At 36.0% G+C, this 12,471-nt stretch overlaps 1 protein-coding gene and 1 long non-coding RNA gene across 4 annotated transcripts in view; both read right to left on the bottom strand.

The window, feature by feature from the left end:
• The window catches only part of LOC122140876, a 40,164-nt gene extending 36,062 nt beyond the window's left edge, over nucleotides 1–4,102 (bottom strand). The window contains exons 1-2 of the long non-coding RNA XR_006157417.1: nucleotides 3,882–4,102; nucleotides 2,585–2,718 (exon numbers count right to left, since the gene is read on the bottom strand). This is a non-coding gene — a long non-coding RNA (uncharacterized LOC122140876). The remainder of the gene's footprint in view (nucleotides 1–2,584; nucleotides 2,719–3,881) is intronic.
• Nucleotides 4,103–5,609: 1,507 nt separating this feature from the next.
• Nucleotides 5,610–12,401, bottom strand: cndp2 (carnosine dipeptidase 2). 3 transcript variants are annotated; one of them, XR_006157415.1, is made up of 13 exons: nucleotides 12,250–12,401; nucleotides 11,799–11,900; nucleotides 11,430–11,573; nucleotides 10,888–11,050; nucleotides 9,972–10,060; nucleotides 9,083–9,283; nucleotides 8,728–8,812; nucleotides 8,337–8,497; nucleotides 7,547–7,711; nucleotides 7,310–7,451; nucleotides 6,475–6,622; nucleotides 6,134–6,299; nucleotides 5,610–6,102 (listed from the first exon to the last, which is right to left on the bottom strand). XR_006157415.1 is itself a non-coding variant. In XM_019083357.2 (12 exons), exons 2-12 carry the CDS (start codon nucleotides 11,856–11,858, stop codon nucleotides 6,233–6,235), a joined length of 1,425 nt encoding a protein of 474 aa, XP_018938902.1. In that variant the 5' UTR covers nucleotides 11,859–11,900; nucleotides 12,250–12,401; the 3' UTR covers nucleotides 5,610–6,232. The 3 variants fall into 3 exon arrangements, 1 of the variants encoding a protein (XP_018938902.1); XR_006157416.1 differs by having other exon boundaries at nucleotides 5,610–6,099; XM_019083357.2 differs by having other exon boundaries at nucleotides 5,610–6,299.
• Between the last annotated feature and the right edge of the window lie 70 nt (nucleotides 12,402–12,471).

Here is a 12,471-nt window from a genome sequence, read left to right as displayed (position 1 = left end):
TTAAATGTGGCCATTACTGGAGCCGGTGTCTGCAAAGATTTCATTGTCAGAGCCCGGAAAAGGGAAGATGGCCACACAAAATGACTCTTGACCTTCATTTACATTCGTTAATCAAATGTCACACAGAGTCTGCGTGTTATCAGCGAGTCTGTGTCTATCTCCAGAGATGATTTGTGTTTTCAAACAGGTAAATAGAAGGGTCTGCTACCGCTACGTGACTAAAGGGTAATCGCGGAGTAGAATTCAGTGGTGTTTTCCCACTTTGGACTGATTCTGAGAGCAAGATGCAGGTGAGATGAGATTTATTAAGATCATTAGGAGAAAAACAAGATTGAATCTAATTATAAACCACACCGCTGGAATGAGAATCTGAAAAAAAATGTCTTGAATAAAGTGACCAGTGCCATTTTGTCATATATAAATAACACAGAAGCTCACCAATGAATTCGTTCCAATAGAATAAGCATGTTGTGAACAGCACAGCTAATGACCCGAGTGGTACATTTTGCATTCTAATTCATTCAGCACCTAATTGTGAGTGGACACCACAGATAGCCGCCCTCTCTCTCCTCATCTCTCCCCAGACTGCAGAGAAGCCCGGCTCAGAAAGGTCAAAATGGCCGACATTAATCAGATCGCCATATCCACAACCCCTCCCCGCCATCGTTACTGTGCTAATCACTCTGGGTTTGGTTGCAGAGAGGTTTACTCCTAATTATTGTCATTAATAAATCAGACGAGTCAGGCTGTCGGGATGAAAGAGAGGCCGTCCCTGCTTGCCATCCATCAGAGAGGCATAGTGCAGGAGAGTCCAGTCATTAAGAAGCCTCTGAGACACACGGCCGCATTGGGGACTCAGCAGCTCAGACAATAACACGCCTAACTTTTTCATCAACCTGTGGCTTCCGCAACCAACCAGGAGACGACGATCCCGGAAAATCATCAGTCACGTACAAAGGAGCGAGTTAAAATAAGAGAAGGAATGTTGCAGAAAAGCAGGGCGCTGTGGGATTTTAGGAAAGCAACTGTCTGTGTACACAAAGACTGTGGCAACCAAAGTCTGAGACCACATTAAAAATTAGGGATTTTTTCCATTTAAAAATTGGAAATACGTTTTAGCATTTTGAAACAGTTTAAATGAAGTTCTGACATAACCAAATCGAACACTAACCAAATAAGTATATGGGATCACAAATCAGGCTGAATAATATGGGACATTTCAATTTAAAATAAAAATTTGCATTTATTTATTTAAAAATAGTTATTCACAGTACAAGAATTTTCACTGATGGTCTCAGACCCCATTAAATTCATACTAAGTGTTTTAAATAGTTTTATCATTGTGTAGAATAACAAAATGTATAAGAAATAATGTTAAAATAATGTTACGTTCACTCTAGGCTGATACATTTTTTGCGAAGATCAGAATGGATCCTAATGCATTTTAAATCATTTCTATTTTGAATAATTTGATCATGCATACACACACACACACTAGATCAAAGGGTTGGGGTCACAATGAATTAAAAAAAAAGAAACAAATACTTTTATTTAACAAGGATGTATTAAATTGATCAAAAGTGACAGTAACGACAAAAATATATATATATTTCAAATAAATAGTGTTCTTTTGAACTTTATATTCATCAAACAATCCTAAAAAAAAAATCTATTCCACATAAACATTAAGCAAGACAACAGTTTTCAACATTGATGATAATAATAAGACATTTCTTGAGAACCAAATCAGCATATTAAAATGATTTCTGAAGGATTGTGTATATTTGCATTTATTTATATATTAACCAAATTTAAAATTAGGATGCAGTACGATCTTTTCAAATTATAATGATGTAGATGTGCGTTTTAGTTACAGATGCCATCTAAATACATCAAATTTTAGTGGCTTAACCTCCGAATAGAAATATTCACTCAAAAGCCAGCAATCATCAATTCAAAAAAGTGTGCTCGTTTCAAAACACATGCAGACACACACGCTCACCCAGATACCATGCCTGTTGAGGACACCAGCTAAAGCTTGGCATATATCTGTGTATGTGTGTGTGTGTGCTTGCCATGCCGCAGGGAGAGAGAGATGGAGAGAGACGTGGCATCGCGCTGCCATCACATCTCATCAAATTAAGGAAGTCCATTCCACTTAAACGAGTTCTGTGAATCTAAAATCGACCATTAATGCAGTGTCATGTTAAATTAATACTGTCATCTAAATTACTGTTATGAATCTTTCACATTTGAAATGAGACCAAGAATGACTTATTCATTCTCTGCTATCTCCTCTGATGTCATCCCCATTAAACATAACCAGGCGAGCTGTCTTGGCCTAATTGTATTAGAGTGTTAGGGGAGTGTTAGACTGTTCAGAAATCATAATTTAGTATGCTGATCAACGGCTTTAGAGAACTGAATAATATCTGAAATGAGTCGTGCTACAAGGCATGCTGCAACTGACAACACATGAGAGAGAGACATCAAGGAGATACGAATGCCGGACGGTACGTCCATATAAATTTGATACAGTGAGAAGAAGGAGCTCAAAAGTGAGGCAACTTACTTAAGTGCTTACCATGTGTGGTGCCAATCTGACATCAGCGTGAAAGGAGCGTGCGACCCGGTGCCTGCGAGGTAAACACGGACACATGCCCTGGCTTCTTTCCAGCAGCAACACAAGTCTTTATAGGCTGGAAATGTTTGACTTCACTGAAAGGAAAAGGGCAAACACTGCTGAAAACTTTTTAAAATTAAGACTTTTTTATTAATGTGTAAGAGAGACAAGCTAATGTAATCTGGTAATGAGCCAGACCTCATAAAACTAGTGGAGCTCAACTCCCTCCTTCAGTTTTATGGAGGCTGGCTGCAGGTGAGACCGATCCTGATTTACTGTCTCTTCTGTTCCGCACATCTCATGTTCGATAGACAAAAACACGGTGGAGCGTGTGTCTACATGTTTGAGGTTTAACATGGGAAATACAATGAAACTGGTTTGCATTATAAACAATACTTTGGTTAATGTACACATGCTACACAAATGCTACTATCAGGGTTGTGCAAATTTCACAACTGAAAAACTGACTCCCTTTCAACTCATGACAGGAAGTTACTAAAATAATAAGTAAATCGTAATGTCAGGAGGTGGAAATTGATGAATTGCATCTTAAAGAAATTCAGTATACTGTAGTAATGCATTCTGGGAAATGAAGTGTTTAGCCACTCTAGTTCACCATGGTTAATTTATTAGAATTAACTTAATTCTAATTACTTCTATAGTTGGCATTTCAAACATAGGCGAGCGATCTATCTATCTATCTATCTATCTATCTATCTATCTGTCTGTCTGTCTGTCTGTCTGTCCTCAAGGTTTTTTAAATGTTTTAACCAAGCTAAAATTCAAAGTTTGTCTTGGCAATATTTCCTTAAATTTCACTTAATTTTAATATGATTTCTTAACATTCAAATTCGAAATGGAATCCTGTTTGCTACATTCAAATTCAGAAACTGAATTATAATTTAAAAGACATTCACGATTCAACTCTGAATAGATTATAAACACATACATTCATACAGCATTAGTCATGTTTAAATGGCATATTAAATATGAATGATTTACCTCAAAAATGTTTTAGCGGATTTGAAGCATTTATCGTTATGTCAGCAAAAATCATCGCTCAAAAGTTTGGAACAACCCCAGAGCCAAAGGTTTTTCCTGCTAACCATAATTTAAGACAAAATGCTATGGCCACTACAGTGTTTGCAAGAATAAATATCATTAACGGTTATACTAAAAAGCAAGTGTGATCTCGTGATATTCGCAACAACTGTTATAAACAAACGAATTTGAATATGGGATTCTGAAAGCTTCTTACCCTTTGGATATAATTTCGATATTCATTCACTGAAGTTTTACAGTAGTAAAACCGATGTATTTTGACACTAGCTGTAACTACAGTGATTAATTTATTTAAAAAAAAAAAAAGAATATGGTTTAAGGAATGCTTCAAAAATTAAATGCACGCACACCACATATGGAACCTGGTTGTTAAACTGAAAACCGCATGCATTGAAATCTGAAAATAACATGAGCATTTGTCGCCATCTAGTGGCGAAAATCAGACAAAATAACTACTTGACTCTCACAAGGGAAATCCACAATACAGCCTATTTATTGGCCCCGCGGGTAAATATAAACAATGACCTTGTATATAACTATGTTAGCTTACTTTTGTCTACTAAAAGGCGGCGAAAAAATTGTTGATACTTCTACAAGCAAACAAACGGGTATTGTATCAAGTATTGCATTGATACAAGCTTGCAAACACTGTTGGTCATTTTCTGCATTATTAAGCTCACCAATGCATTGCAACCTTGTCAAACAACAAACCAGCAATTCCTTTTCATGGCCAAATTTAGATCACAGACAGGACAACCTGTGTTTGCTGAGAGGTCTGATATTCTTGAACCAGTAAGACATGATGAAATATGACTCTGCTCCTTACAGCGAGGCCTGGTAAACAGTTTTGTATTCAAATTCTCCTGCTCTGCAACTCTTCCCACTGACAGCCATTGCCACAGGCCAAGATCTCTCACAAAGCCGATGTGCATTTCAACATGGTGTGTTCAAAAAAAAATGTCAGATGGACTGAAACTGTTCCGAACACTAGCAGAAGAGAGGGAGAGACGTAAAAAAAATTCTTAAGGGCAGAGATAGGCTGTCTGGTCACATTTAGAGACTGGGTGTCATGGGAAAATAGCGCCACCAGACAAGTTTGTCCATTTGGATTCATCTACCTCGCCTGGCTGTGGCTGCACCGTTCCTGGGGCTATAACGGAGGAGGTACGGGATAAATGTGACCTACCGCTCATAGAGGGCAGAGCTACCAGTGTGCTGTCAGTCTACCTGTGAGCATCAGACATCAGCACGCACATAAACACGCACTTTAAAAATACACCATTGTTAAATAGAAGGATGAGTAAAGGACGTCATCTAACAATAGTGTTCAGATTTGTTTCTTAGATGTGCATGAGTTTATATATACTCAAGCACGAACTCAAGTGAGATGGCCAGCTGCACAAAAAAGCATTTTTACAATGATTTTTAACTATAGATTGGTATACACACACACACTATTTTAATCCAGCAAGGTTGCTGTAAATTGATCAAAAGTGACAGCAGAGAAATCTATAATGCTACAAAAGATTTATTTTAAATTGTCATAATATTTTGTGAAATATTGTGCGTGTGGTATTCTTTACTGTTTCTTGCTCCCTAAACAAATATGCAAATTTGTGACATTGACTATATATACTTATGTTGGAACAGAAGGCCAGATTTTCTTGCTTCCACTGAAACACAAGATGCTATTTGGCACATTCTCAAATCATTAAAAACCCAATCAAAATGCACACAGACATTGAAAGTGAAAAATAATTTTCAGGATGGAATTAAGAATAAAAGATCACCATTTGAGGGTTTGTAAAAAAAAGAAAAAGACTCACAGACCAGAATTGTTTTCATTTTCCAACCAATTCTATACAATTAATAAAGTCTACATTTAGTGAATGACAGTAACATCAAAAATCAAATATAATCAAGGTTGAATTTTAAGGATATCATTTGCATTTTTATTATAGGAGTGTATTTGTCATATGTAAACAGATTACACCAGATAACAGATTATGTTATATTCCATACTAAAGGGACCGTTCACTCAAAAATAATTCCCCTGATATAACTATCTGAAATTGGATATTAAGACACTGGGAGACAGACTAGTGCTACAGCGACAAGGTATATATGAGACTGAAACGACAATGTATGCTTATTTGATCTAAACTGTATTCAGCTCAAAACACTTTCTTGATGGATCATTATAGAGAGAACTGGACTAAAAAAAAAGGAGTTGGGTGGAAATACATATCGTGCCCTGAAAATGACTATATACTGAGAAATCTAGCAGCAAAGAGCGACTGTTGTTTTTATATGTCACATGTAATACTGCATGAAACAGTCAGACTGTCATCCATACTATCACCATTTCCTCAATGTATGCTATCCTTGGCAAAAAAAAAAAAAAAAAAAAAAAAAAAAAAAAAAAAAAAAAAAAAAAAAAAAAAAAAACTTCATTTCGGAGGCCGTACCCTTATCCAAACATTTCATTCACATCTTCAGACAATTAAAAATACACCAGCTCTCGTCACGTTGAATCAGACATTCCGGTTAGCTGAGCTGAGATACTTCATAGAAGTAAGCTCCCAACATCTTGGTGCCCTGAATATAGTTGGATCTGTCAAGGCAAAAAATTTAAAAGATTGCCATTAACATTTTCAAGCTCATCTATCAGATAACAAGGTCTTATAAATAGAATTGTCCTATGAGAACAATGATTACCTATCATCATATGCAATTGTAGTTTCGCAGCCACACCTAAATAAAAAGACAAAGCTATGTGTAAACATTACCTGTTGAGTTTCTCATTTTGTGAGTGAGCCCCATCGTCAGAAGAACCGACAGGCAGCAGCATGACATTCTGGCCGGTTGCTTCTTGGAAGGTTAGAGTAACCGGGATACTTCCTCCCTCACGGGTCAGATCAGGCTCCACGCCAAATACTAACATCAGAGAAAAATCCAGAATTACATTAAACCACAAATAAATTGCGTTTAGAAGGAATTAGAAGGAAAAAGGCCCCATTGTTGCTTTGACCAGACAGACTCATCAAGGCAAAATCAGTAAAAAGTAACATATGTCGTGTATTTTGTTGGACGACAGGTTTATAAATGTTTCTCTTTACACTGCGGTGTACACAAGCTCTCTGTATCAGTGTATCAATGCTGCGAGAAAAGAGTATTAAAATCGTTATTTCAGAATGGATATGTTTTTAAAAAATGTACACAATTGTATTAACATTATATAAATATCATGCATCGGTAGTTGATGCATTTAAATATCTATGGTTTTTATCGAAATCAATATGAAAATTAGTTTAAAATGTATATGAATGAATGAGGGAAAGTGTTTGAGATGCAGTAATTGGACATGATCTTAAACTATTTTAATCACATTTTTGCCATCACTAGCTGTCACAAGTTTTCAAAAATTACATGCAGTATATCAATTAATAGTTGCTTTAAAAAAAAGATCATGCATAATAGGAAGTAAAACTGAAATTAAAATAGATTAAAATGGATATAACATTACACTGGTAGATATGTGAACTTCTGATATTTTGTGTCAATGTAGACTGGAATTACATCAGCAGTCTTATATCTACAATCATATCATGTGTTGTGTCTTACCAGTCTTCATGGCCTTTCTGCCAGCCATGTAGTGAGGATGGTTAAAGTCAGACACCCAGGCCTTGGCTCCATGTCCCATGTACACTTTCAGTTTGTTGGGAGTTTGCATTTCTTCAAACTTCTTCTCCACATGGGTAATTACCTATAAGATAAGCCACACATGTGAGCACAACAGTCATGTCTGTAAGGTATGTAGATAACTCTTCGAGGCGGGATAAGACAAAAATAACTTCAAACCTGTTTCTCCACCACTTTGGGATCCATATCAGGGACCAGGCGGATAGAGAACTTGCCAATGACCTTGCGGGGAATGACAGTTTTGGCTCCTCCCTCAGAGAAAGCTCCCTCTATGCCATGCAATGAAAGGGATGGGAATCTCCAACGATGCATCAGAATTTGCTCCTGCACAATAAACCAATATATTATTTGGCTAAATATATATGATATAATTGAGCATAAAATATGAATTTATATAAAATTCATATTTCGGCAGCATTATTAAAAATGGCAATTTTTGAAATATGCTTGTAAAAAAAAAAAAAAAAAAAAGTATCATTATAAATAATAATAATTTCAATCAATTAACACCCCTTTATGAGTCGGTGTTATTTTACTAACATTTACATATATTTTTTCTTGTTATTTTGAATTACATTTTATTTTTATATTTTTTTGTTTTCATTTTAATTTGAGTTAATTTAATTAATTTTGTTGTGTGTTTCACAACATTTAAGCTTTAGTTTAGCTTTAGTTTTTAGCTTAAGTTATTTTAGTCCTTTAGTATTTTAGTACTAATTTTCGCTAAACTAAAATGGGAAATGTATGGGAAATATATATATATTCTGTATATATACACATTTTTTCTAAATTTCAGGTAATATTTATTTTATTTCAAGTAGGAATTTTTATGGTTTTATTTTATAAGTTAAGTTATAAGTTTATAACAAAAATAGCCCTGACTTGAATCAATAGAAACATAAAATTACATCAGCGGACACTGAAAATGTGAAAGACTGGGGTGATCTACCTTTGTGTCATGAAGCAGTTTGCCTGCTCCAACATCTTTGGCGTATTCTTCCATGTCAAACTCAATCTTTTCGTAGAGCTTCTTCTCTTCATCAGTCAGTTCAGCCACATGGTCGTACATCCCTGGCACTACAATTTTTCCCTTGTTATCCACCAAAGAGCCTAAAAATACAAAATACTTTAAACACTTTCAAAGCACAGCAAAAGCAGAGTTGAGCTAATCAAGAGGAAATCATTGACAACTGCTCTAAACTGACAGGTATCTTAAGAAGGTCAACAAAAGACAGATATCCCAGTGTAAACAAACAGCCAAGAAAATCCCTGTCATACATTTTTATGACCAACCTACTGACCCTCTTTCAACCTAAGGAATATGTAGACATCAGTCTCACCCATCAGAGCTATGAGGTCAGTCATGGCCTCATGAACAGATCCTCCAAACACTCCAGAGTGAAGATCTTTATCACAGCATTCCACCTGAAAACATAAGACTTGTTCTTGTTAATCAGATATGTGAAAAATCTCAAAACTTCGCCTTCGCGAGTATCTAATGCTTTCTTTCATTAAAGAATGTTTAAGTAACATTACACTATTTTAACATCTTTTGAATTCTTTTGTTTTTATAACCACTATATGCATGTTTAGTATATGTTAAGTATATATACACATGAAGTCAGAGTTTCACTTGCTAACACTGCTACAAATCTTAAGTTTCTTTTGACATTAAAGTAACAAAATAGCTCCTACCTCAATAAAGAAGTAGCAGATTCCTCTCAGGCCGTAGGTAATGCAGGGCTTGGTCTTCCCCAGCCAGTAGTTGTCAGAAATGCAGACGTAGTCCACATCCTTAAAGAAAGTGTCTTTGCGAGAGAAAACCAGCTCGTCCAGTCCTTCTGATCCAGACTCCTCCATTCCCTCAAAGCAGAACTTTATATTGATGGGCAGTTCCTGTGATCAAGTACATTTAGATTTTAGAGCAAAATTCCATTAAATGAAAGACTTCAAATGAAATTTCAATTTTCAGTCAATATAAATCTATAGATCAGTTCCTAGAAATTGTGAAAATGCGTATTTCCTTAAAAACCAAACATTTTATTATTCTAAAACTTGTCATAAAGGTTAAGTATTCTATTAGTTTTTGTCATGTATCATAGAAACACTGCATAAAATTATAATTATTCTTACAGTTAATTAGCTTGACTAAAGACTTTTAAAATGATCAAAGATCATAAAACAACCTTTGCACTGTTGTGCTGTATGCAAACGAAGAGCTTTAAAAGCAGTGACAGTTCACTCAGGTGATAATGATTGAGAAACTGAGGTAATCGCTTGATAAGGGGAGGACTGCATGCGATGCAAATTGATTTTCAACACGATGATATGCAGTGCTGGCCTCAGCAGTTCTTCAGTTTCAGTCACACTAGGTGCACATACAACTGCATTTTTTAATTTACATTCTGTATTGTTTAAATTTAAAGTTACTTTAACCAGATTAATTAAAGCAGGCAATGGTAAACATCTAGCATCTTTACCCACTGATTTGGTTATACTGTTTGAAATACTTGAGGACTTTGCACTGGTGTTACTTAATAAGTAAGCAGACAGTATCATTGGGAAGAAAGTACAGTGTTTGTACCTGTCCAATCTTCTGATAGGCCTCAATGATGTTGAACCAGGCTAACACAGGGCCTTTATCATCCGTAGATCCACGTCCGTACATTTTACCTAAATAAGCCAGTCAAATAAAACATCATAAACTGTAATGATTATAAAGCATTTCTGTCTACAATCTCAGTTCAGGAAGCATTTTACACGGCATATCAAAGTGCATATAAAGCCCTCACAGATGCATGGCATTGGTATTAATTTAACAAAAACTATAACTTTATGCCAGTTGTAATAGATTACTAGTGAATAACTACACAAAAAAAGACCATTTTAGAGAATCTTGAAATTTGAACCTAGTTCAAAAGAAAATAGATTAAGGAGGTAAGTTTGACAGATCTGAATGTGCTATATAAAACAAGAAATATTAACAGTTTTAATGATATGCAAAATTAAAATGAATACTTCTGTTTGTTTAAGAAGAATATACATTTGTCCCAGCTTAAAAAAAAAAAAACCCTATGGGAATCAGCTGACAGGTCACAAGGCTACGCTCAAGCGTCAGATCTATCTCAGCAAAAAGAGACAATAGGATTTGTCTTGAAATCTCTTTGGGCTGGAGGGACACAAATGTAACATGCTGATTCGGTGAGATTTCTTCCTTTTTTGTGTCAACAGTCACATGCAAGCAGGACAAAAAATGCTAGTGGTGACTAATTTTAGCTAAATCAAATGTGAATATTATCTGGAGGGAACACTGCTTGCAGAGTATTGCACAAAAAGCAAATCAATTGTAAAACCTCATTTGGTCTTTTGGTCACAGGTCTCTTCCATACACTCAAAGGCTTCATTAATAAATTGATGCTAGCATCAGTCTCCTCAACCCCAAGAGAACGCTACCGTACACCTTATTTCAAAAACAATGACTTGTGCGTGCACACTCATACCATCTTTTTCCACCAGAGCGAAGGGCGGTGAGTCCCAGCCATCCTCAATGTTGGCTGGCTGCACATCCAAGTGCCCGTAAATGCACACAGTCTTTTTGCCTGGGTCTGAGCCAAGTCTACCCAGAATTATTGGAGGAAGAGGGATCTCTTCACCACCTGGCAACTAAATTAAAACAAGAAAAAGGCAATGCATGTAAAATTTTAAATTATGGCTGAGTGTCAACTTTTTACATTTTCGCATTATCTCAAGAACAACAAAATATGGGGTGGAACAACTAATTTAGGCATATAACCTATCACTTTCACCTGATCCTTAGTTTAGCACTTTTAAAAGCATAATTACACAACTGCAATCCTGTAGGGCATGTGACACATGCAGTCACATGGTCAACCACAAAAATGACCAAGCAGGAAGTAACCTGTGATTTGTGTGCTAAAGGCAATATTGACTAAAAATTCCAAAGCCAGGCATCAAAAGAAAAATTCCCATTCCATGACATGAGATTCATATTAACTGTGATTTTCGCAGAAAAATTAAACACCTTCTGCATGCCAATGTCAACCATCTCCACGGATCCCCCCAGTCTCTCAATGTCTTTGGCTGCCATCTCCATCATCTTCTTGATTTCTCCTCGTTTCTCTGGCCAGGCAGACACACTCTGTACAGCCACCCATTGCGCCAGGCGTTCAAACACAAGGTGTTCACATTTCCATTAGAAAATATATTCAAGTCAAGTAACAGTCATCAAGCGTTTAGATGAACACACATGAAAATATATAAATAAATGAATAAATAACAGGAGCGTTTTAAAAAAAAAAAAAAAAATCTAAACTATCTTAGCTAAAAGTATACACATTTTCCAAGTTTTTGCAATTTAATATAATACAATGTATAAAGATAATCTCAGTACCTCAACATAATCGTCCTGGTGCTCGTCGACGTATTTGAAGAGAGTTGGAAGGTAAGACATTGCTGCACAGTGATCCAATCACTCAGTGACAGAAGAACTGACCTAAAAGAAAGGACAACTGACGTGTAATAAACGTTTTTGCTTTTCAGAAAGGTAAAGAAACTCCTCCCAACTCTGTAACTGCTGACAAAGTAATACTCCCCATTGAAGAGCTGAGAGTCATTCCGCTATACAGCTATATAACAGGATACAATGTAACGTTACCTGTTGTTTATAAATATGTAACACACAAACGTCTTTTGACAATATCAATCTCAACCATCGTTTTAACTTTATTGAAAATAAAAAAATATTTCGCTTACTAATAAATCTCCTACATAGGCTATAAGTCGTTCCCCGAAATTCATTAAATATAGTTTGCAATGGCAAACAACTGCATAACGTTACTTACTGAGCAAAAACCGTTTAACGTCTTGAAGTTTAGTAAAATTGACCTGCTCTGAATCTCTTTAGAACAGTGGTGTGTGAAGAAAACCATCAGCAGCAGCTCATGTGTTCAGACCGGTTCAGACGAGATGAATGGCTTTCAAAATAAAGGTCTGAGTGAGGACGAGGCTTTCACGTACTGTACACATTTAAGCAGCACTTTAAATGTATGGATGTCACTGCATTA

The sequence above is a fragment of the Cyprinus carpio genome, chromosome B19, assembly GCF_018340385.1.
Source record: "Cyprinus carpio isolate SPL01 chromosome B19, ASM1834038v1, whole genome shotgun sequence".
Taxonomy (NCBI): Eukaryota; Metazoa; Chordata; class Actinopteri; order Cypriniformes; family Cyprinidae; genus Cyprinus; species Cyprinus carpio.
The sequence above is the reverse complement of the archived record's forward strand: the minus strand, read 5'-3'. Positions and strand labels throughout refer to the sequence as shown.